At 36.7% G+C, this 26,983-nt stretch overlaps 1 protein-coding gene and 1 long non-coding RNA gene across 3 annotated transcripts in view; one reads left to right on the top strand and one right to left on the bottom strand.

Moving 5' to 3' along the window:
- Window positions 1-580: 580 nt before the first annotated feature.
- On the bottom strand, window positions 581-15,748 carry LOC138856864 (uncharacterized). The gene is made up of 3 exons (XR_011395831.1): window positions 6,500-15,748; window positions 6,338-6,445; window positions 581-6,273 (listed from the first exon to the last, which is right to left on the bottom strand). It is a non-coding gene; the product is annotated as an uncharacterized lncRNA (long non-coding RNA).
- Window positions 15,749-15,829: 81 nt separating this feature from the next.
- Cndp2 (Cytosolic non-specific dipeptidase 2) overlaps window positions 15,830-26,983 on the top strand; it is a 39,283-nt gene continuing 28,129 nt past the window's right edge. Inside the window, exons 1-4 of one of the 2 annotated variants that reach the window (XM_036372576.2) lie at window positions 15,830-15,848; window positions 25,369-25,603; window positions 25,668-26,201; window positions 26,564-26,631. In XM_036372576.2, coding sequence (XP_036228469.2) covers window positions 25,472-25,603; window positions 25,668-26,201; window positions 26,564-26,631 — 734 coding nt within the window. In that variant the 5' untranslated portion in view covers window positions 15,830-15,848; window positions 25,369-25,471. Of the gene's footprint in view, window positions 15,849-15,879; window positions 16,069-25,368; window positions 25,604-25,667; window positions 26,202-26,563; window positions 26,632-26,983 lie in introns of those variants that run through there. The other variant, XM_014238153.3, reaches the window with a different exon arrangement.

The raw sequence follows: 26,983 nt of genomic DNA, 5'->3' as shown, positions 1-26,983 counted from the left end.
TGTTTTGGGAGTAAATGACTATTTAGCGAATGGTCAAAGGTCCTTATCAAAAGGCTAAACCAGTAGCGGACGTATTCATCAACAAGTGGGTGACGAGATATTGTGTTCCAATGGATTTAGGTGGAGGGCAGTGTGATGAGCACGAATGCGAGAACAAAATAGAATCGATGATGAATTGCCAGAATCAACCAGAGAGCGAAATTCGTACTTGCTAGAATGATGACCGATTTGAAATGTAAGATAAGAAATTTATTTATTTTATTATTGTATTACGAATTAACGTATCTCTATTTCTATAGGTGAAAACATAAGAATAGAAGACATAATGCCATAACTATTAAGTTTATGGAAAAAAATGCAGATATTTTAAGAGAATTTACAAAACGTAACTTAACAACATAACAAATGCATCTTTATTCAGGCGATAATGTATTATAAATACTTATGTAATGTAAGCAAGTAAATACATACAAGCTTACAAGTAAATGTAAGACTGTGATCTCTTAAAATATTTCTTTGAATCTTATTGTTGCCTTCTTCCTCAAACAAAATAAAATGTAAAACTGCTGAACTCACTGTAAACTTTAATAGAATTGCTACTCAATTTATTCATTTGCAAGTTTTATCCCATTATCAAACATCTGATTCGAATATTGGTTTAGAATCTGTGACAGCATTGAAAATCAGAATCCAATAAATAAAGTATATGTACATATTCAACATAGAAATATACAATATTGGCCAGTTATGATTAAATTAATTTTTATTATAATGCCGATATCCTCTGCGACATAAATAGCAGAGTTGGCCTTTACCTTCCGCAAGGTGCTGTGCTCCTTCGTATTCTCGATATGAAGATATTAATGATTTTCTTTAGGCGCGGCACACCTAATGTTATGTTATTTGACGGAACATCAGCAAAATGGAAAGTGTTGAGTGTCATGTAAAACACTTAAAAATACACAAAGTAAAGATAGAGTGGCTGTTTAACGACGCACCTAGGCCTATAGGAGGCCCATTGTGATACCACCGGGACTAATGTTCCCTCACTCTCTCATCTCATCTCTGAACCACCCTGCTCTTCTGATGAAGCTCATCAGTACAAATAGTTTTATATGTGCAACTTCCGTCGTCAAGAAATCCCCGGCCGATAATTGCGTTTCTTTTCCTGTATAGAGCCTTACATTCGCATAGAAGATGTTTTGCAGTTTCCTCTTCTTCTACTTCCTGACAGCTTCTACAATAGTCGTTGTAAGGTACACCTAGCCTGCTGGCATGTCTACTAATTAGACAGTGACCTGTTAGTACTCCTATCAGAGTTCTTATGTCATTTCTTTTGAATTTTAGTAATCGGTTTGTGCGACTCACGCTCCAATCCTGCCACGTTCGTCTGCTAGTAGAGCAAGTTGTTGTTTGACTCCACCGAGACTCAGCTAGATTTACAGCATGTTCGCTGATTAGGTGTTTGCAAGTTCCCAGAGGCATAAATATTCCCTCTTTTTCAGGGGTTAGTTGAAAAGTGGTACCTGTTCTGGCTAATTCATCTGCTTCGCAGTTACCAGGGATATCACTATGTCCTGCAACCCATAGCAGGTTTATCGTGTAGTATGATGTCAGATCCTCTAATAGGTCAAGACATTCTTTCACTATCTTGGATGATACCATTGAAAACTTGAGTGATTTCAAGGCCGCTTGGCTATCCGTATATATATACAATATAATATATGCTACTTGTTGTGAGCACACTTTTGTCAATACCGCAAGGCTTTCTTTGATTGCTGTGATCTTCGCCTGGAAGACACTGCAGTGGTCTGGAAAACGGAAGGCGATTTTGGTATCTAATGTTGCTCAAAAGACACCACCTCCCACTCGATTATCTAGTTGAGATCTATCCCTGTAGATGCTAATTCCTGTATTCCTGTCCACCTCGTCCCTTTCCCACTTCTCTCTGGTGGGGAAGGCAATATTGTGGATCGAATTTAGCTTCAATTCTATTGGATTGCAAAAATCCGTGGTTTTGGGTAGGAACGGGAATATACTGATTATCCTAGAATGTCCCTTGTTGCATGCGACTAGTTGGGAGGATTCCCTCAGTCTGAGAGCTGACTTTGCTGGCACTTCCTTACAGAACAGGTCTGTTGGCAATAATGTAGAATGACGTTTAGAGCCTGGCTTGGCGTTGTTTTAAGAGCTCCACTAATGCATATACTGGCTGCTCTTTGTATACTTTCCATACGCTCTACCGCGTATTTCTTTTCCATTATTGGCCACCATACCAATATAACGTATGTCATGATTGGTCTGACAACTGATGTAAAGAGCCAATATGCTATCCGAGACGTTAGTCCCCATTTGGGCCCACCATCCTTGGGTGTAGAAAGCTGTGGCTGCCTTCTTCACCATAGCATCCAAGTTTTGTATCCATGAAAGTTTCCTGCCTAAGATTTAGTCCTAGGTAGCTTGCCGTCTCTCCAATTGTTAGTCTGCAACTATTTAATAATGGCGCCGTAACTTCTGGAGTATTATGCTTTCTGGTGAACAATACTAGCTCTGTCTTACAAGCATTTAAGTTTAATCCTCACGATACTGCCCAACGATTTATATCGTCCAAGATCGTTTGGATAAGGTTTGCGAGAGTATTCGGGAATTTACCTTTAACCGATACTGCCACATCGCCGGCGTAGGCCACAACATGTACCCCTTCTTTTCTATATCCTACAGGAACTTATTCATTGTCAGGATCCAGAGAAGTGAGGATAACACGAATCCTTGAGGTGTATCTCTTGGGACAGATCTGCATTTGACGCTCCCAGCATTGGAATTATTGACCTGCTCGTAAGCATCTGCTCAATTAATTTTTTGAGAGGTTCAGAGATGTCCAGTTCCTTATGCGCACTCAGTATGGCCCTAGGCTGGATATTATTGAAGGCTCCTTCTATATCTAAGAAGGCAAATAGAGTGTATCCTTTAACTTCCAGAGATTTTTCAATCTCCGCCACCACAGAGCTTGGCACTGTTTCTGTGGATTTTCCTTCAGAATACGCATGCTGCGAACCAGCCAACTTTTCTGGTTTCAGTTTTTTTCTTATATGTAATTCTATTAGTCTTTCCAGCTTTTTTGGTATGCCTTGACTTCCCTCCAAAGCGAAGGGATATAGTTTAATTTCAGCGCCCATTTAAGAATGGTAATTAGCCAATCCCACTGCTGTAATTGAGCCGGGAATAGACCGTCTGGTCCCGGCGACTTGAACGGCTTTAAGCTATTTATTACCCAGCCATTATAGTCCCAGTGACTCTTCACTGGATACAGTCCAACTGCGGTCTGGCTTCTGAAGATAACCGATACTGTGCACCGATTGTGGCATTATTTTCCTAATTCGAGACGCTTCCGCCGTGTTCTCGATATCATTACAAAAAGATTTCGAAGAATTTCTTTTTGCTCTCCTAACTTCCTTTTTGTATGACCTAAGGAGGCTGCAAAAATAATCCCAGTCTAACTCGCCTTGGGATTTTAGCTAAATTGAACTGCTTTCTGCATTCTTTCTGTAGCTTTTTAAGTTCTGGAGACCACCAGGGCTGCCTAATTCTACCCCTACTTCGAGCTATTGGACAAGCCACTTCTAATGCTTGCCAGCAAGAATCCGTGAGTCAATTAACGAGGATATCGAGATCCTCCTTACTATTGGGCTGAAACGGTAGAATCATAGGGATACGTTTTTCCAGCTCTAGCATGTGAACCTGCCAGTTTATTTTCTTATGATTCCTGAAGCTAATGCTTTTATCGGCCCTTTCCTCTATTGTACATTTAATATATCGGTGATCCGAAAAGGAATGTTCTCCATTGTGTTACCCTGTCAAATAGTGCTTCGGACACAAGTGTGATATCCAGCACTTCTTGTCGGTTTCTTGTAACAAACGTTGGCGTGCTTCCCTTATTACACACCAGTAACTTAGTGCCTAGCAGGTAATTAAAGAGACACCCACCTCTGTCATTGACATTTGTGCTGCACCAGACTGTGTGATGCGCGTTTGAGTCGCACCCAAGTATAGTCATGCCCTTTGGATGCCTCGCTATCCCATACCATCTCTTTTACCATCAGAGGTGGCACCAGCTCTTGCTCGTATGGCATATAGCACAACACCAGCCGGTAACTGCTTGTCCCCGTTTCCCGGCTTACTGCTGCTGTGTCGTTGTTGCTGTAATTATGTAATATAAAAACGTTACGGTTTTTCTTTGCCATTTTGCAGGCTCTGATTTAACCTTCACAATTAGCCATAAATATATTATAGCTCGCTCTCCCCAGTTCGCAAATACGCCCTCCATTAACCCATGGCTCCTGAATGAGGGCAAATTCAGGCTGTGCCATTGCCACGCGGTTAATAGCGCTGGTGAAGCTATTTTGCTGTGATGAAGATTAATTTGTAGAAGACGCATTAACTATTGTTATATCTGCGTCTTCATGAGAGTCGCTTAAAAGCTCTCTTTCAGTATACAAGTTTGAGAGTCTGGCAGCAAGCTCAGACCCGGAAGAAGAACACTCACCCTGCTCTATACTTTCCGCGTCGCTCGAGGACTCCATAGGATCTTCCTCCACTTCGCATATCTCTTTCTCCGATGCCAGATTGTCTGCAGCATCGGCGTCCGACTTGTAGGGCGTTCTCCCCACTTTCGTGGATCAATAGGTTATTTCCCCGCCACTTTTTGCCAGCGGTTCGATGGATTCGTTCGTTAATAACAGCAGGATCTGCATCGTGGCCCTTTTGGTCTCCACACCAGATTCTGCTATGCTGTCTTCAAGTGTCTTGACGTACTTCCACCCTTCCGTGGGCAGGCTCGGGTTGCAGGCTGTTATGAGCTGCATAATCTGGTCCGGCTGGTATGGTATGTCCGTTTTGTCCACTGCTACCAATTTTGCCCCGAGGTATACCTCTCCCACTTTGGCTATAGCAGCTTTGTATAGAGCGACCGATCTCTCGTGGTCGCAAGCAATCATTTTGATCTGGCCCTGGTACCAGCCGGCATCTGTGCATGACGGTGGCGGACCCGGATTGCTTAGTAGCAGTTCCAGCGCCACATTTGTCAGCGCAGACTGCACCCATTTCCATTGGGCTCTGGGGATTCTTCCTTCGGAATCTCCCTCATCCAGAACACAAATGACAATTCGGTTCCGTCCTTTCTCTTGGGCCTCTTGGCTGACGGCTTAGCCTCTTCAGCTGACCTTTGTCGCTTGGCTGCCTTTACTGGCGGCTCCAGCTTGAAATTGGGCAAGACTGCTCTCGCGCAGTTAATCGATGTTTGGAGCTCAGTCGTTGGCGGCTTTAACTCTACTAATCTTAGTAGGTATGCGGCGCGTCGTCTCTCCGCATACTTTGCCTTTTCCGAGTCCTGAATGTTAAATACAGATGCACTTCCAGCAGCAGCCCCTTTGGCATTTCCCCCCTCCACCTGTTTTGCTGCTGTGCTGTGGCTACAGGGATTGGGTATGGCTGCCTCCGGCGCTACTGCTTTCTTGGGGCCAGCCTTAGCTTCAGCCCCTTTTCTTATGCTTGCCTTATCCTCGGGACCAAGCTTCGCTTCTATCCTCTTGCTTAATGTTGCCGAGCTCGCTCCAAACGCTGTTCTTTTTTGAGAGCATCTGGTCCCCTCCGAATTTTTTTGTGAAGATCCGGGCTCTCTCCTATTTTTGGTTTTGTTTTCATTTATTTTCGTTGTATTTCTGTTCATAATTGGTCCCACAAGTGTGGGGGAAAGTGTGTCCGTTTGCGCATAGCCCCGGCTGCGCAAGTACGGCTATCATATTACGGAGGGCGCCAGGTATCCGTAAGCTTTGTTCGAGACTGGGCTATTTAAGGGCCCCCAGCCAAGTTGATCCTCGACAAGGGTCGCATGACACCTTAATCCAGCCCTTTATAGTACCCCGACCATGGCAAGGTTCCCTATCTGTATGCTGTGCTATTGAGAAACATCGAACACACAGATAAAAAGTTTGGCCTTAGCTAGATTCCTCACGTCTATAGTAGGGGCGGACTGTTACCAGCTCGTGCCTGTTTACGTCGTGAATCTGTGGAATCTATTATCAGTCGTCACCCTCGGGGAGGGTTCAGTGGGGGACTTCGGCCACCAATAAGTAGTTAATTTAAGCTTTGTACAGCCATGCTCACATATGTAGCATATTCACCTCAACTCTGCGCAACCGTGGACGCGCGCTTATTGATGTGGAAAATCTTTCGCTCATTCCAAATCATGCGCTGCAAATTGCAAGGCAATACTACCTAGATGAAAGAATATGTAAGTAATGGTCTTTTCAACATTAGAGCAGAAAATAAGGCAACCTACCTTGAAATCCCCACTGGGAAAACATCACGCAACGCTTCACGATAGCGACACAATTGATCCCACTAGATTTCCAGCTCAGGCAGCGCTTTGAGAACTTTCCTCCGTCCTCTGCAATTATATTCAATTAGTTCTTTAGAAATAACATAAAATTCAAGAACTTACCTTCTTTATAAACGTCTTTTGAATCTATGAAACAATATAAGATAATATAAAATTGATCAAGCACATCAAAAAAGAGCTTACCTCAAAATATTTTCCCAAATAATGGCCATTGTTGTTGGAAAATGGTATATCTAGTATATGTACATCTCATTCTTACGTATTAAAAAATTATGCATGATGAATGTTGCCACTCTTACAACAGAATTTTCCATTTAAAAACAAAAAGTTAGCTTAGAATATGTAGTGATGTAAGAGGTAAAATTTTACAAGTGTAGTAGTGAATTAGTAGGTCCGTCTTGATCCTCGAATTCGGGAATGCTATTCTGTATCGAATTTTTACAAAGAATTCAAATAAAAAACACACAGCCAGTGTCGAATTTAACAGCAGGCTGAAAAGGCTGAAGCCTTGGACAAGACCTTTAAAACTATCGATAGTCGGACCACTCGATAGTTTAATAAAATACTATCGATAGTTTTTGCCCTTGAAATCTGCTTACACTGGTATAAATTAAAAGACCTTGGCTTTGTCCACTTCATTTTTGTGAAATAAACCGTGGATTTATTTGTAAAACAAAACATGAACAATAAAGGAAAAACAAAAAAATTAATAAAGTTACATATACAATTTTTCATGTCATATATTGCTCTGAGAGCTGACGATTTATAATATATAATATGAGATTAAGAATTGTATACTTATAATATATTTCGGTAGAGTACCTTATTTCTCAATAATCCATTTGTTGGTTGTCGCGCAACCAAGTCAAGATTAAGATTAATAGATGATATATTGAGTGAAATTTTAAAATTTTATGAAAATTGTTGGTATGTCTGGCAAAATTATTGATAATCAAAATAAACTATCGATATTGAGAGGATAGTCCCATAAATTGTTTTGCGCCCAAAAGTTTCATTTCTGTTTACAGAAATAAAACAAAAATTATTAAACACACACCAAATACGAGTTTAGAAATTTTGACAGAAACGAATTTCTTCATTTTCGCAGCCAACTTCTCTTCTTAACTCGCTGTCAAGATCGACTTAACGTGCTATACAAAGGTCCAAAAGGAGGGCAGTTGAGAGTCACGAAAACCTTGGAGAAATGGAAGCAAAGGTTTTATTGGACTGGTTGTCGTCAATCAGCTATGGAGACGATTGCGAAATATGCTGAGTGCTTTGTAGCTAAAGGTCAAGGTCCAGGATGAAGCAGTACAATTCGGGTACGCCATTTGAGCGAATTGGCGTGGATGAAGATGGTCCATTGCACACAAACAAGTTAGAAAATATTCATGTTTCGGTAGTCAAGGACATTTCAACGAATGGTCAAAAACATACACAATTCCTAATCAAGAGGCTGAATCAGTAGAGATTCGGTATTCCAATGGAGTTACGTTCTGATCTAGAATGGAATCTCGAGTCAGTCAAGGGATTTACCAGGAACTGGGTATCCGGAAAACGGATGGAATTAACTCCAATAAGAGAAAGACGGCTAAGGAAGTTAACACCATCCAAGAAGACGAGATGAGAGACATAAATGCTTTGTGTTTGGCTACGCTAATACAAGCATTATCAGTTCATCCTTTTTTTTCATTTACATTAGTTAAATTTATGCAAAAAAAAAGTAAAAAAAGAGAAATGTAAACAAACCCAAAAAAAACAAACATTTGTTTTCCGTTTTTTGTATTCCAGACCTCAAATGAACAAAAAAAATATATTTGATATAGTATATTAATATTTCGCTCACAAATTTAAAAATTCAAACTAACGTTTTCTAAATATCAAAATTAAATTTTCATATAATATCGATGGTCCCGTAAAAAGTTGATGTAACGATGGAGCACAAATTATAAAGTAGAAATTTTTTGATAAAAAATGTGCTTTACATGATAGTGTATTAAAGTATCAACATTTAGAGGCGGCAAAATTTGATTAGCCTGCAAACGGTAAAAAATTTAAAGTTCTGACTAATGCAAATTAATTGACATTTTTCTTGGTGAATCCGAATTATAAATGTGCATACAGATAGGGATTCACGAATAAACAAATTTAAATGATCCGCCGCAAACACATGAAAATAAAAATAATTGGAAATCAAAAAAGCCAAAAAAATTATACGTAAATTCTAAGTCAGAAAATAGAATACTATTAATTAGTGAAGATTATTTTAATATAATTATTTAATAAAGAAAATATGAATGAAAATGCAGGCATTTGCTTAATATAGCGGAAAGCCAACTAGCAAAATAAACTGAAGTAATACATATTACACTTATGGTGTTGATTAGCAGATCTTAAAGTATTTATGTTTTAATAGAAAAGTGACACAATCAACTTCATTGAAGGATTGAATATATTACAGATCTCAAAGAAGAGCACAAATCGTTGTAGAATAACTGTATGAATATCGGGTTACAATTAAATATTTGAAAATTAACTCACATCTCTATATATAGGGGATTTTCGTATATTTTTAATTAAAAGTAGGTAGTATTGCATCCATTATTTACAATCACTGGCATATACACTATTATTAGAAGAATATTTAAAGAAATTATTTTGAAATTTCAATAAGATTTTTTGCATATACCGATAGATGCAGTATAAAGTCAACCGGAAATTTGAAAATATTTACATTAGGTATATGGGGGCTAAGGGAATAATCATTCGTTTTTACCCATTTTTGGCACAAGAGAGAGTGGTCAAGGGACCCCGGGCCACCTCCAAGGTGTGAGAGTACGGGTTAGAACCACGGGATACACAAGCTAGTCAGGTGTGCTAACGAACGATCGGCTTCACTGTATAAGGAAGCGATATCTAATGTTGGAGAGGTCTGGATGGGAGCTAGACTAGAGGCTTTGGATCAGGTGCGCCCTCTTCCTCTGCGCTCTCGCGCTCGCGCTAGGCTTCCTTCAAAACCCTCCATCCCGGAGGAGATGTTGCGTTACTGCAATCCATCTCTCCCAACTCGCGACTAGAGAGTGATAAGGCACGAGAGAATCGGCAGGTGCGGATTTTCTTGAGCAAGGAGTCCAGCGGTCCTCTCAATGATGCCAAAGGTGCCATCAACTATGGCTTTGAGAGGGTGGTACTTAGGATCCTCCCATCGGATGCCAGGAGAGATGTCCCACAGCCTCCAGTAGTGCCAAGAGAGAAGGTAACAGCGGCCCAAACGGACATGGATGTGGACGAGTCCCCTTCAGATGACTCTGCCTTCAATCTGGAGCGGCTATTCGAGGAGGTCGATGTCGATAGTCTTGCAAGTGCGGAACTCGCACTTCTGGAGAAAAGTCTGAAGATCGGAAATGGAACAGACTAATCTCTAGCACGCGAAGGCGGCATCCGCCAATCTTTTTCTACTTCTCGGGCGGAGCCGCAAGCAGGGAAGAAGTCTTTGGCCTCACATTGACATGAAAGGAAATAGATCCCTTAATCTCTGAATGGAGGGTTCTAATTGACCATTTCTTCTCTGTTCATAGGTATGGTAGCCTAGTAGTAGTAGCCTAGTATTGAAGAAAGATAGAAGCAGATCAACAAACAAGAGAGCGGCGACCATTATTCCATGTGAATTACATTTTATGTTTGTATATTATTTCTTCGTTTATTATAATAAAAGGTGCAGCCGCACACAACTAAAAGCAGGTCGTTGCAGTGGCGACGAGGATTGGACTCAGCACAAGAAAGAAAGGAGAAAATAATGCTCGTTGTCTACTAGGTAAAAAGCAGACACCGAGGAAAGCGTACACGAGAGCGGCGAGTGAAGTCTGCTCCCGTTGACTGCCGAATAGAAGCATAATGAAAATAATATTTGAAAAAGCAAGATTCGCAATAATTTGAGCATTTGAAATTTTTACGAAATCATAGGGGACGGAGGTTGCATTAAATTTCATATTGAAAGGATTGAGCATATTAAAAGCATTAAGCTGCATATTAAAAGTATTGAGAGTATTAAAAGCATTAAATTTCGAAAGACATTCAAGCGCGATTAAAAGAGGTTGCAGCGCATCATGAACCCAAGTTGGGTAGCACCATTTCTATGCGATGTCATTGACAAGTCGGTCATTCGAACGGAGTGGGAAAAACGGTTTCGATCGTTTAATATCTGTATTTGGAAGCGGAAGACATCAGCGATACGTCTATGAAAAGAAGTAAACTGCTCCACCTCGGTAGAACTCAACTTCAAAAAGTTGTGTATAACATTCCAGAGGCGCTGAGCGTTGTGGCAGGAGACACAAATCCTTACGAGCTTCTGGTGGATAAATTGAATCAACATTTTTCTCCTAAGAAAAATTTCATTTTTGAAAGTTACCTGTTTCGATCCATAAAACCGGAAGAAGGGGAAACCTTTAACAAATTTATTTTACGATTAAGAAATCAAGCAGAAAAGTCTCAATTCGTCCAAACCGCAAAAGTCCAGCTAAAAATGCCAAAAGCAATTAATGCTCACTACAGGGTCATTTCGCATTGAGGTGTAGAGCAAAGAGGACGAAACGCGAGCAAGAGAACAGTGGCATGGACAGCGCGAAACGACAACGTACTGTAACATCAAGATTGCGGTGTATAAACGATGACGGAGAGATCCCGGATGAAGAAACGATCGAATTTGTCTGTTTCAAAATTGGCAGCGAGATGAGTGACGAAATGATTAGGTGTTTGGTGGGGGAAAAACAATACACATGGTAATTGATTCTGGATCGCATTTATTCTGGATAACCGTTCAGACGTATTCCGATTGCGCTAGAGGGGAAAGTGTTGCAGAAATTAGACGAAGCACTACAACATGACATATATGGTGATAGTGTTTAAGGCTACGGTGACCTGAGGCTATGCATCGACATAAGGCGTGCTTATGAGGCTATCTTTCGCAAGAACTACCCCTTGCCAACTTTCGATTTTCTCTAGGCTGGATCTTAAAGGTACGCATACTGGAGCTTGATGAATACAGTAGAGAAATAATAATAAGGGAATGTTCAGGTACAAAAGGCTGATGTTTGGGATAGATTTGGCTCCAGAGATTTTCCAGCGCATATTAGAAGGACTATTGTCATCTTGTAATAACATCCCTAACTATATAGATGATGTTTTTATATTCGGCAGTTCCAAAGAAGAACACGGTAGCACTGTGAAAGATTTTCTAAGTGTATTCGATGCGAACAATGTTGTACTAAACGAGGGGAAATGTGCCTGGAAAGTGAAAGAGCTTAAATTTCTGGGACACGTCTTGTCAGAGTAGGGTTTTATTCAAGAATTCCGAGCCTCTAACACCTATGAAGAGGTAAGAAGCTTCTTAGATCTAGTCACTTATGTAGGTAAATTCATACCAAATCTAGCAGATAGTACGGAACCTTTGAGGACTCTGCTAAAATCTAATAGTATTTTTTCCTGGAGTAACGAACACCAGGAAGCTTTTGACAAATTGAAAACATATTTAACACAGATTCATTAGCAATAGCATTCGGGCTTCTTCCATATTAGACTAGTATGCGTGCCCAGCCACAGCGGAATCGTTGGAAACTGCAAAGCCGATGAGCTGGCTAGGAAGGGCACTCTTTCCTCAATTTCATTTGATTGGAGTCGAGTCGGCTCTCCGATGTCTGCTCGCGTTCTGCCGTTTGACAATTGGACCTCCAGTGAGCTAGTCAGCAAACAGAACTTGAGCGACTGGGAGATCCGGAGTGAGTTGTAAGCCGAACTAATGGCTCTTTGCAAAGTTAATCTCGCGACACCTAGAGGTGTTCTGACTGGTCACTGTCCAATGGGTTTACTCCCTGTGCGGCTAAATATTCTGCCAGACGCTCTTTGCCAAAACTGTATGGAGGAAAGCCAGGTGGAATTATCTTGTCACTTCCTACTCTATTGCCCAGTTTTTGCCAGACTGAGTTTGAAATATCTCGGTAAACACAACTTTGGCGAACCCAGCGAAGTTGCTAGGATTGATATTAACCGCCTTAGTAAGTTTGTGGTAAGCACAAATCGCTTCGTCGATCGTTGAGGATTTGGTAATCTACCTCTGAGGAATGTTTGAGTTTCCCGGTTGTGAAATTTAACTCTTGTAGCTCCTTAGTTTTATAGCACTTTTAGTAATTTTCAACATAATCGATATAGGGAGAGTTTGTGTAGTTATTATTTGATTTTACCCATTTTCACAGTGTATGAAGAAATGCTGAAGGATTTCTTCAGCAAGTTTGGTTGGGTGAGCTTAAGTAGTTTGGAAAATATGTACTTTTAAGCATTTAGAGGGCGGGACCACGCCTACTTAAAAAAAATGTTAAGCCCACAAATGTCGACACCACTGTGATATCCTGAACCAAATCACATTTATCTTAGCTTAGTGCTTGGTTATGACACTTTATATGTTTTAGTTTAATGGCGTTTTGTGGGCGTGGCAGTGGTCCGATTACATCTGCAATACCAACCCCCTTTGGGTGACAGGGAACATTCATCAAGATATATCAATTTTTACTCAAGTTATCGCTATTTTTATTTTTAGCTGATACAAACAACCGTTAGGTGAACAAAACCATTATACCCAGTGCAACATGTTGCGAGAGCATAAAATTAAAATTTAAAAAAATAAAAAAGTTGTAACTTTAATTTCGTAGAAACGATGAAATTTACACAATTTTTGTAAAGTGTAATGTTTGAAGAGATCCTTAAAAACAGGCACAATGTCCTTGATATGCTCCAATTTAATTATCGAGACAACTCAGTAACCCCGGATAATTGCATAATTTTTTGTTCAATTAACTGAGGAATAAATTAACTGATACTCGTTTAATTGAACCATTCGTTCAATTACAGGAAACCCGCTTAACTAGACAACCTAATCAATTTAAAAAATGCATATGTGCACTTTAAGTATTTATTTAGTTTTTAGTAATTAAATAATATTTTTAACTTTAAATGGGAAAAATGTAAGGAACAAAATCAAGACAATATATTTATAAATTTAGAGATCATTGTTATAAAAAATAAAATAAGCCTAAGGAACAAAAAAATCATATTATTGTCTATATGCAGTATTTGTGTTCACATAAGTATTTAGAGACGTTGCTTACATTTGTTAAATGTTACTTTGAGAAGTCTGTAATTTTTTTTGTGTGTTGTATAATCTATGTGAAAACTATTTATCTGATGTCATGTTTGAAGTTACGTTTTTTTTTATGTATTTTAAAACTTCTAGAACTGACTGACTCAACATCAGCACCCTCCGAAACATCTTCACCAATAAACATATCCATATTTTCAATTGCTGCTAACTGCTGTGTATCACAAATGCTGCGAAATATGGCTGTGTACCAAACGGTAACATTTTTATCTATGTTGAGTTGGGGTGAAAAAATGTCCTATGGCGTTAAGTTACATGTTACATTTTGCGGTGCCAAATAGAAAGTAAAACTTTGACATTTGAAATTCAAAACAAACGCACTTGCGTCATTTGATTTTTCGTCTTGGTAATAAAATTAATTAATATATTAGCAAAATGTATAAAATTAAAAGGAAAAACTTTGCTTGCTAATTACAATATTAATATAGAGTTTTAGGCAAAGAATTATCCCACTAGTAGCCTATTTGCATTTGATATGCATACATACTTATGTATTCATATTAATATTTCAACTAATACTTTGAAGAAACAGTTAATATTCACTTACGAATTTGTGCAATGGCATGCGCTTATTTTGGAGATCATATTATTGATTTAAAGTTTATTAAAAATTTTTGCTTTGCATACTTTATGAGATCTTAATTTAAAATGTTAAAATTAATAAGATATGTGTTTTAAATATTACCATATCAACCCGAAGTGTACCCATTGAGACTCGCAGCTTATCCAATCTTTAAACAATTGAAATAAAAATGCAGAAGAAGACAATAACTTTCATTATTAAAAGTATAATTCCTGTATTTAATGGAATAAATAATAAGACAAATAAATGCATAATTAAGAACAATTATCATATTTTATAATTTACATGCTTTGCATGCAACGGTTTTTTTATAATAAATATGTATAATTCCTGTATTTAATGGAGATCTACACAGCTCTCCATTGACAGTAATGGTGTCACCAACTTCATTTCGAAATAAGTACGTACCGATGCTTCCACCAGATCAAAAACTACACCAAACTGTCGATTTAGGTGAATGTTATGGTTGTTCATGAATAATTTGTGGATATTCTTCGCACCAGAATCGACAGTTTTGTTTTGGCACCGCACCACTCAGATGAAAGTGAACCTCATCGGAGAAGATTATTTTCTTAAAATAATCGTTATCGTTTTCAAGTTGTTCCAAGGCAAAATCAGCAAATTCATGACATTTCCGTTGGAATCAAAAAATTGCGGTCTTCAGTAACACTTGCCTGAACGGCAGCAATATTTTATGCAAATAAAATTTTATTATGTTAATAAAACTACAGATCAGAACCTGTAAGGTTTTTAACAAAAAAAAATTTAGTTTTTATGTATATATGTTTGAAAGCTAATATTTCAAATGTAATCAAAAATATTTACTAAAAATGTACACGAATAATTGTAAGAAAGAAAATTTAGTTTGTAATGTATATAATTACATATATATATGTTATGTTTATATAAATGCTAATAATTAAAAGCTAAACTAAACTAATTACTTACAGTTTGTAAAAATAGAAAGAAAAATTTAACCATAATGTATAAACATGTAAATAAAAAAAATAAAAATAAATGAATAAAAATTAAATGAGAATTTCAATTGTTTTATAAATAAGGAAAAAAGTAGCCGATACGTTAGGCAGGGGTAACCAATTGATATTCAAATAACTCATAGCAAGAAAACTAAACAAATAGCCAATGAAAAGGACTCTGTTAACCAAAGATAGTTTTCCAAACAAGTAAAATATATGTAGCATTTGCGCAAAAGCAATGAAAGAGAGCGACACACCGAAGTGAAGTGAAAGAGGAGAAATAGTTGTTTTTTTATCGAGGCTAGAACAAAGTTACCTATCGGAAAACAAATGCATAAATTACTGATAAGCTATCGGTTACCGGTTAGCTAACTTTTAACCGTCTTGAAAAGTTTATCCATTTTTCGAATATATTTAATAAATTAATTAAAAAGACAAAAATTTAAATTTGTTTTTAATTTGAAATGTCAAAATTCGACTCTCCATTTGACACAGCAATGTGATAGTATACTAAATAACAGTCATAAAAAATAGCTTCTGTTAAATAATGTTGTAAGTGCAAACGTGTTATTAGTCGTAAAAAGCACTAATTGATTACAACATATTATGCCACGATTGTATGTCTTATCTGTATCTTATCGCTGTCAATAAAGTTGTATCGTTTGTGGTACAGTATGTAGTGTGGTAAGTAGTTATCTTTAAATATTCCACACCGGTATAAAACAGACATATTACAATTTCACCACTGCCATTGTTATTCGTTTAACTTATTGAGCGCTTGGTAAAATATTACGGGAGAAAGTTATTTAAATTTCGTAAGTGAATATAAAAACCGGTATTCCAAAACAAGTGCTTATTATTGAAATATGGCTGACTTACCCAATGTTCTGCAACAGCTTTTCAGGTGAATATTAATGTGCAAAACATATAACAATTATAAACCAATAATTTTTCCATATTATCTAAAATGGGATATAGCTCTATTCACTTCTTATCACATATCGTTCATAGATGTACATATGAGTGTTCTTTTACCAATATATGTAAATGATTTCAAGAAATCGTTGCATTATTAAAGAAAAGATTTATTTGGGTAAGTTGTGTTCGCCCTTTTTATAATTTATTAGATAATTAACTGTAAATTATAGAAAAGGGAGAATCGGTGGATAATATGGTTATGTACGGATAGAGGAAGTTCTCCAGATTAAGATAATATATATTCATATATAGTTGCCGCAGACTTATGGTTTTTGATATATTTGCATTTAAAGTTCGAAAATTGGTAAATTTTAGAAGGGAAAACTTTAGAATACCGTCCCAGGATAAAATGGGTATGGTCGGATAAAGAATATTCTCCTGATCAAGAATATATATAGATATATTCGCGGGTAACTTATAGTTTTCAAGATATTTACGTTTAAATTGAAAAGTTCAACTAGTTAAAGTACGTATTTTTTCGATTTAAAATTAATTATACACTTATATTTTTCACTTTTACAACACTTCGCTAATTCGTTTTTAGACATTTATTTTATACTATATGATGCAAAAATAGCTTTATATCAATATTTAAATCATTCCATAATTCAATTAACTTTGACAATAACAAAGGGTTGTAAATGTCAAATAACCAGTGTTACCTTATCGACATTTGAAATTGCACTTATTTTCAAAATTAAAAATTTAATAATGACATATGAAAAAATCTTTTAACTCAATTCACACGAAACACGCTTGAATTTTTCTTGCCAAATATGAAATAAATAGCAAATGGAAAAAAACGTAACGGTACTTTTCTTCAAAAGTAACAGTTGTTGTAGTAACAGTAGTAATATCCGTTAAAGAGCATTGATGTTAAGGATTATGTTATACCCTCTACGACAATGTTACTTTTTCTTGTAGAACTTCTTTTTTGCATTGGCGGCCCCCGGCCTCGCTTCAAAAAACTAACCCTGGTCGGTCCAACACCAGGTGTACCAAGGTTTTTTCGCGCAGAAATTCTTTTTACGTTGGCGGCCTTTGGTCGTGCTGCAAAAAAAATCAAGTGAAAGAAATTGAAAGATTTATTTTTTTCCATCAATGATTATGGTTCCTGTATTTGGTATATAATCTCTTTTTATTTATTCGTTTACAAAATATATTAGTATGGCAACTTTGGTTACTTGACATTTACAACCCTTTTCTTATTGTCAAAATTAATAGAACTAAAGAATGATTTAAATATTGAAATAAAGCTATTTTTGCATTATACAAGGTGCGTGCCAAAGTAAACAGTAAACAAATAACAAAGTAAACCCTAGTGGCGCCATCTATATGTCGACTCGTGTTTAGAATCTGCTATCCTTTATCGACTTCCAGTAAAAATTTCATGACGTTTCATCTATTGGAAGTGAAGTTATTGCATTTTAAGTGTCAGTATGTTATTGTCAGAGATAAGGAGATGCCCAACTCGTCTCTCACTGGAAATGAGAGCGCAATTGATAAACGTCAAAACCTACTGAACTCAAGCAACTGTCAAAGTTCAGTAGGTCTGACGTTTAGCAATTGGAAAAAGAGGGACGGCCAGATTTAAATCCTACAGAAAAATATGTAAACAGAGAGATTTGTGCTGCTGTTGAAGATCACTAACAAAAATTACTAATAAAAATGAAGTTGAAAGAAAACGCGAAATTGAAATGTATGTGATGATATCTTTTATGATGTCATGCTAAGTGGTATTGATTTTCAATTGAAAATTTTTAAAAACATTTATTAATTGAGAGCTAATACATTTATTCCTTTGATTACGTATTGAAAGTTCAAAAATCAATTGTTTAATATATCACAAAATCACAAAAAGAGAGTATAAAAAGTTTCTGCATATGTTTAACGGATACATGTATAATAATATTTAATCTTAATAAATGATGGGTATTTTAATTTAAATTCCGATCTGGCTACAATGAGCAAACAAAATGAGCTTCGAACAAAGGGCCAACATTAAATTTTGTTTTAAAATTGGTAAAACTTTTACCGAAACGTTTCAATTGATGAAACAAGTTTATGGCAATGATTGCCTATCCCGTAGCAGAGTGCACGAGTGGTTTCAACGTTTTCAAAGTGGTCGTGAGGACATAAATGAGAAATGAGCCGAAACCCAAAAAATCGCGCCTGGAGAAGTCAAAAGTGAAGACAATGCTGATTTGTTTTTATGATTCCAAGAGTATTGTCCACAAAGAATTTGTTCCACCCGGCCAAAACCTTAATGCGGTATTCTACCTTGGAGTTGTGAAGCGTTTGGTGCGCCGTATTCGGCCCGAATATCGCGAAGATGGAAGTTGGCGTTTGTTGCACGATAATGCGCCGGCTCATCGATCGACTTGTGGCCGATTATTTGACCAAAAATCACATTTTAACAATCAACCACTCCCCGTATTCACCTGATATGGCACCGTGCCGACTTCTACCTTTTCGAAAAAATGCATTTGCCGATGAAAGGAAAGCGTTATGCAGACGCCATTCAAAAGGCTTGCACCGGCATACTGGCGGTCATACCGGGCAACGAGCTAAAACACTCTTTCGAATAAAACTACTATTTTGAATAAAATTGTATAGTATAAAATAAATGTCTAAAAACGAATAAGTGTAGTGTTTGTGGATATAAAAGTGAAAAATATAAGTGTATAATTCATTTTAAATCGAAAAAATACGTACATTAAATAGTTGAAATTTTCAACTTTAAACGTGAACATTTTGAAAACTATAATTTTCTCGCGGCTATATCTATATATATTTTAGACCTCCTCTATCCGCCGATACCCATTATATCCCCGAAACCCTGAACGGTATCGGGGTTATAATAGGTATGTTTTTGAGAAATTGCATTTAAATTTCAAAAATTCAACTATTTAAAGTGCTTGTTTCTTTGATGTATAATGAATTTTATCGTTATATTTTTAACTTTTATATTCACTAACACTTCACAACCCCGAATTCGGGGGATGCTATTCCAAATCCCAGCCTTAAATAGTACTAAAATAAATAATTGAACATTTAATATTTGTTAAATTTTTTTATTAACACAATAAGAAAAGGGTTGCATTCTTACAAATAATCAGTGTTACCTTATCTTCATATTTTACAAATGAACGAAAAGAAATAAAGGGAACAGATAAAATCCCAATGGCAGAAAATAAATAAGTAGTTTTTCGCGTAGAAATCTTTTCTGAATTGGAGGCCTTCAGCCGCGCTTCAAAAAAATAACCCCCTCCGATCCAACAACAGGATTTATTATGTGGAAGGAAATTTTGAAAGACTTTGCGTTACTCAACACACGGTTATCAATTTTGTATTGACGGTATAATCATATTTTAATTTATATTTATTCGTTTGCAATATATGGTAACACTTGTTTTTTGTTTTGAATCCAACCATTTTGTTATTGTATGAATAAATGGATTTGAACAAATATTAAATATTGAATCAAAGTTATTTTTGCACGCAATAATACAAATCAAATCGAATTAGTTGTGTGTTAGTCGCTATATAATAAAATTAAAAATACAAATACATATATAGATAAAAGTGAAATTTTGACGTTTTTGTCTCTAGCTTCCTAAAATTTTGACAACTCATAAATATGAATACAGATATGCATTCAGGAATAAACAAATTTAAAAGAACCGCTGCATACCCAATAAGTATGTTATAAAATTATAAATTATTTCGTAATTATTCATTTGTTTATGTTATTATTTAGTCCATTCAATTCAAAAATGATTCTCTAAAGAAGACAAGTTCTTGACTCCTTTTGAATTTTTATTATTTAGCCGAAATATTGCAAACTAAAATTAACATCAAAGAATTCAGTAAAAATAATACTTTTGTAGTTGATTAAAAGATCTTAATGTAAATGTATTTATGTATATATGAAGATATAATTATGTTTGTATGTACATACAATGTGTCCCTAATGCAAGTAGCGTCTTAGTAGCCTAACACTAAATATTAAAATATTTTCGTTGTTTTCGCCAAACAAATCAATACAGAGGCCTTCAGTTAGTCTTGAAAAACTTATTTTAATTAATTCATATTTTTCCGGCACATAGGAAAGTCGTGACGTCATGTTGCGTGTAACAAATAAAAGTTTATTTTATGATTATACAATACTTCACTGCATTAGAAAAAATTAAGAGGAAATAAACTGGATTTTAGGATTTTGAGTCATAATGAACATCGAAACACTTTACATGCTAAACCGTTTGCTAGTGGCAGTGAGCCCACCTTAATCGTCGTTTCGCAGATGACGTATTCTCGGATATTGATTAGTGGAAATTTTCGTGGTCTGTCTCCCTTTTCAGCATCTGAATTCAGTGCTACATCTTCTGTTTCCGCTGTTTTTTAAGGAACGTCAATAGAGCTCGCGTAAGTTCCGATTTGGCTGAGGGATTTGGATATATTCTGCTTAGCGAGGAGGCAGTGGATCTTCCATGCATTCACTGAGGCCGTGTTGAGACAATTCGGGAACAATGGGCACCCCCCACTTTTTTCCCCGTATGGGGATTCGGTAGTTGGGGACAGCATTGTTGCAAATCTAACTGGATCTATCTCGAAGCTTTTTGTCTTGCTTCAGCTCCCATTAATTTTGAAGTGTACCTTCGGCATTGTCCTGCCAGTGGCAGACAGATATCTTGTTGGGGTTTTCTGGACACGTATCGTACGAATGTTTCTTAACATTTTTTAAAGTTGTCGAAGTAAAACGAATGAACCACCGAGTCTCAAGTTTTTATTGTATGAACTTCCTTTACCAGCATACGGCATGGCATGGACAAGAAATGCCGAATCGGAACGGAGGCAATACAGTTTGAAGCCGAAGCGAATTGGTTTTCCTCTTATGAACATTTTGCAGTTGTGACGCCCAAAATACGGCACAAGCTGTTCAACAATCAATAAATGCGTAGCAAAAATCCCGACATTCTTGTATTTTTTGTTGTATAGATCCATCAGAGGTCTAACTTTGGCAAATCTGTCCTGTTGTTGTTTATACTGTTGTCCATCATATCCAATATCGATTTTAGTGTTAGAATTATCCAGAAAACAAAAATGAATCATCAAAAGCAAAATTAAATAAAAAAATGACCAGAGACTAATAATTATAAGTTTTATTTTAAAAATCACGTAATAATGATAATCCATTGAGTTTTACGATTTTCTTCACCGATATTGATTACTTTTGATTAATTTTACAATAATTCATAAATAATTATTATTTTTGAGCAAAAATCACAGAAAGCGGTGAAACCTCCCAACTTTATTTCTGTGGACAACCGCACCTTTATTAACTTTAACAAAGCTAACTGGGTCGGCTTCACAGAGTTTACTGAGAGCACCTTCAACGCACTACCCATTCCTACGGATGTCATCGCTGGCGAGCGTCAATTCCGCAAGGTGATCGCTGCTGCTACTGCTTGCTTCATACAGCCGAAGCAGCTGTACTAGCAAACGAGCGGGACACCTTACGCCATGCCGATTCCTGTGATCCCCGAATAAGGGATCTCAATTTAGAGATTCGGCAAATGGTAAATCAGCATAAGCGGATAAAATGGATAAAGCACTTGAAGTCCTGCAATCTCTCCACCGGTGTGAGTAAGCTTTGGACTACTGTCAAGGCCTTGTCTAATCAGAGGAGACATGAGTTTAAATTGAATTCGATGGCCATGAATCCTTGAACCCGAAGAAGTGCGTGAGCTATTTTAGCCGGCAGTTTACACTGCACCCTTCGACCGACAAGGCCAAACGATGTGTTACCTGACTGCAAAATGCCAAAAGACTGCGCACCACTTACTTTCACCGATGGGGAGGTTCAAAATGTCACCAAAAAAGCCAAATCATCTAAATCCATTGACCATGACGGAATAAGCATGCTGATGTTAAAACATCCAAGCTCGACGGAAGTAAGCTACCTCACCAAGGTCCTCAACTTGTCGATGTCCACTCTTCAAACCTGGGAAACCCGCTAACATAGGGGAGTCTTATCGTCCGATAACTCTCCTTTCCCCAGTAGTGAAGATACTTGAAGCTCCCGACATTCACTCACCACCCGAGTCTAACAGACCATCAGCATGGCTTCCAAAATGTGCACAGCACCACCACAGCATTTAGCGTCATAAACGCCAAGATAATTCATGGCCTAAACCGGAAGCCACCCTGCGAGAGGACGATCTTCGTAGCGTTGGACTTGTCAAAAGCTTTTGACACAGTCAATCACCCAACGCTACTTGAGGACCTAAAACAAACCACGCTCCCTTCAGGGCTGAAGCTATGGACTATGAACTACCTAAGCGTTCGGTATTCATCCGGACTGTTTCGAGGTCAAAACTCCAAACTTAGAAGAATTTAGGAGTCTGACACTCTCCCGCACTAAATCCCCAGCAACAATTTTTACAAACTGATGGAGTACAGACTGGATCTGAATATTTTAGTCCATGGCACAAAAATTCCGACAGTTAACAACCCTAAAATTTTAGGCGTTACATTAGACATTCTGTGCTTCTTCACTCCTCACACGACCGCGATAACTGCTAAAGTACAGAGCCGCAACAAAATCCTCAAATCGTTTGACGGCAGCTCTTGGGGAAAAGACAAAGAAACGTTGCTGGCAACACACAATGCAATCGGCCGGCCTCTTGATGTCCCCAATAGAACACCTGCACAGTGAGGCCCGTATGCTTCCGGTTATGGAACATAACGAGGTCTTCTCCAAGCTATTTTTGCTGGGATACAGAAATCACCCCTGCAGTCGTTTGCTTGAAGCGGAACCGCCTCCTAGGAACATCAAGAGATTCTCCTTTGATTACGTCGACGACATCAGACAGTACGTCGACTGGACTTCGGACGCAACGAACTTTAGACAAGCACTGAGCAGACGTAGAGCTCGAGTTGCCTCACAAGACCAGAGTGACCCTTGCTCAACTTCGTTTTGGATATTGTAGCACTCCTACTTATCCAGAATAGACCCCGACATTCCAAACATATATCCTGCGTGCAATGAGTCTCCGTGTGATACTAACAACCTCTTAGGATGTCCCACGAACCCAACGCAGCTAAGACCCATTTCCGTCGAAACAGCTCGTTTAGATGACCAAGACGACAACCAAATTATAACTTATCACTCAAGCCTACTACCTAGGTTACCTAGACTAGGTAACCGTTACGACAACAACAACAACCTTCCGAACAAAAGAAAATTTATCGCGATAACTCACACACACACGGCACCTAGTATTTTTTAAAAAGTAGGTTTGTGTATACGCAACAGAGGAAGGAAATGGGTGGAAATTCTAGTTTCATTAATATTCTTATTTGCAGTAAAGTATTTTATTTTCATTTAATTCATTTTACGAATATTTTTAATTATTTAAATAACAAGGCACAAATTCGTTTGAAACTTCAACTGTCAAAATTTTACTTTCCATTTGACACAGCAAAATATTAAATTTATTTACAACATAGAAAATTTTTTCATCCCAACTCAACATAGGGATAAATGTTACCGTTTGACTCATAGCTTTTCCAAGTGTTCGTTTACTATGGTGTGTTTAAAAATGGTATATGAGTATTATTTATATCTCCACCATGTACGTCGAATACATTATCAATTACCAACCAATTAGTTATGGTTCTTTTGTATATTAAAGGTGTAAATTAATATTAGGTATTTTCATGTAAATATCCAAAAACAACATTTCCTTCGCTTTATTAATTATATTATTTTAAGCATGAGGCATTAAACTTGTTCTTATTAGGGATTGTGTGCTCGCATCGTTACATCACATCAGACTTCCCTTACAGGATTCCTGGATTACTATGGTGTGTTTAAAAATGGTATACGAGTATTATTTATATCTCCACCATGTACGTCGAATACATTATCAATTACTAACCAATTAGTTATGGTAATTTTGTATATTAAAGGTCTAAATTAATATTAGGTATTTTCATTTAAATATCCAAAAAGAACATTTCCGTCGCTTTATTAATTATATTATTTTAAGCATGAGACATTAAACTTGTTCTTATTAGGGATTGTGTGCTCGCATCGTTACATTACATCAGACTTCCCTAACAGGATTCCTGTATAAATCAACTTTTACTCTCCAAATGAACATTGAGCTATGTTTGGTTAGTGCCGTTTCACATTGGGATTCAAAAGAGTCTGGTGTTTTTCAAATTTTCTTTTGGTGTCGCTCTGGGCATTCACACGGCCAAAAAGAGTCCAGCAACTCGAGTCTAGTTTTTCTGCATTCCTTTTCACAAAATTTTCGTAAATATTTGTGCGGTTCGACTGCGCAACACTGCGTGCTGCGTATTTCATTTGTATGTTGAGATGATGGTCACACATTTTGTTTGCAATGAATTACCATGAATATGGTAGAACAATATGCATAATACAAGTACCTACCCGCTAAATAGTTTCAAAGAAATACTAAAGACAGGAATTTCCTAATCTACAAGAATGTATTGAATATCCGCTACTAATATTTTCAAGGCCAAATTTATAATAGGAATTTCCTAATCTTTAAGTATTAAAAACTCATAATTTCTTTACTCAGTATTAAAAATTCATAATTTCTTTACTCCATAATCTATATCTTAATTTTCTCCTTATCTACAATTTGTCATAATATTTCTATTATTCTATGCATACGTATTTGCATATTACATACAAAAAAAGATAACAGAACTCAAATTTGCGATCGAATTCATTTGAAACCGAGCGCTCTTGCAACCATTCAAAGAATTTGAAAGTGAAAAGGAATGCTGAAAAGGGTAGCAGCGAGCTGTTGCGAACAAGAACACAAAGCGTGCCACCCGAACACGAGTGGCACGGTCCCTTCGTCTTTCCTCGTCGTCCCCTCGCCCACAATAAACTGGTATGAGACTCTTTTGAGTCCCTGTGTGAAACGGCACTTAATAATTTAATTAATTGGATGTAATATAATTGGAGAACCGTTTCTGAGAAAATTTTTTGGTTATCGGACATTTCCGTTGGAACTGTATTAGTTCATATTTTTCGTAATAATAGTTTATAATGTTTTTATTATTTCTTATATCAATATTTAATTATCATTTATCTATGTGGTTTTATTGCTTAATATTATATATTACCCAAATATATTATATATGCTAGTGGTGTTGATTATTATTTTTTCTGTTCCATTGCTAGCTATATCAACTCCAACAAGGAAGAATATATCACTGCGTTGAAGACTGCTGTTGCTATACAATCGGTATCAGCTTGGCCTGATAAGCGCAATGAAATACAAGCTATGGTGCGGTTGGTTGCTGATAAGTTGAGAAGCCTCGGTACTGATGTTGAATTGGCTGATATTGGCAGTCAGCGGTTACCAAATGGTAAAGAAATACCCCTTCCGAATGTGATTTTAGGAACTCTAGGAAAGGTTCGATTAAAATGATATTGAATTTAATGTAAATTACGTAAATATGATTTACCTATATCTGTAGGATTCAAAGAAGAAGACAATTGTAGTTTACGGCCATCTAGACGTACAACCAGCTCTGAGAGAAGATGGTTGGAATACGGAGCCTTTTGATCTGACCGAAATCGATGGAAAGTTGTATGGCCGAGGTGCAAGTGATGACAAAGGACCAGTTTTTTGTTGGCTACATGCCGTCGAGGCATTCCAAAAACTAAATATTGATTTACCCGTCAACTTGAAATTTGTTTTCGAAGGAATGGAAGAGAGTGGTAGTGAGGGTCTGGATGATCTTTTGCTAGCTCGTAAAAACGATTTTTTGTCAAACATCGATTATGTTTGTATCTCTGATAATTATTGGCTTGGGAAGAAACGACCATGTTTAACCTATGGTCTTCGTGGCTTAGTTTATTATACTATTGAAGTAGAGTGTGCTGTTAAAGATTTACATAGTGGTGTATTTGGTGGGACTGTACATGAAGCAATGCCTGATCTTTGCTATCTACTCAGTGTACTTGTTGACAAGGACACCAACATACTTATTCCAGGCATTGATAGAGATGTAAGTATACATATACGCACAATATAAATTTTTCAGGGTTCAAAGAAAATGCGCCAGGTATATCCTTATATAATAAGATAGGTTTTATTTTGCTTTGTAACTAACTATATTTAAAAAAATTATCTTGTTTGATTGCAAAGAGCCAGGTCACAGAATCTATGTTATCTTTCTAAGTTATTAAAATCAAACTGCACGTTAGTTTATAAAACTAGTTGTAGTTATATCAAACATTGTTATTGTTTCAAAAATGTTTGTATTAAAAAATAATTCTGTAATTTTCACTGTTTATAAATTTTTAATTTACATTGTAGTCAAAAAACTTAATTACCGTTGTGTTATTTATTATTTAATTAATATTTCAGGTCGCACCACTCTTACATAATGAAAAGGAGATTTACCAGAATATTGATTATGAAGTTGAAGATTATAAGTGAGTACATACATATGTTATTATATTTTGGGATTTATTTTATTTTTAAAACCGAAATCATTTATTTTGGTAATTTTAAATATATTTACAATGTTATTCCTGACTAAGATGTATATATATATATTTTTTTCAATTTATAAACATGCAATAAAAAACCGAACGATTTATTTTGAAGCAGTTAACTTGGACAGTGTGTTACCTCAGTAGCTGTAGTGTTGAACATTTTTTTAAGTCTCTGATGTTGGGATTAAAAATTATATGTTCTATTTCAATAAAATTTAAAATTTTTACTAATAAATTAAAAAATTAATTTTTTAAACTCCGATATTTAATCCCAATCATTTTGGATTAA

The sequence above is a fragment of the Bactrocera oleae genome, chromosome 4 (assembly GCF_042242935.1).
Source record: "Bactrocera oleae isolate idBacOlea1 chromosome 4, idBacOlea1, whole genome shotgun sequence".
In the NCBI taxonomy this organism is placed as follows: domain Eukaryota; kingdom Metazoa; phylum Arthropoda; class Insecta; order Diptera; family Tephritidae; genus Bactrocera; species Bactrocera oleae.
The sequence above is the reverse complement of the archived record's forward strand: the minus strand, read 5'-3'. Positions and strand labels throughout refer to the sequence as shown.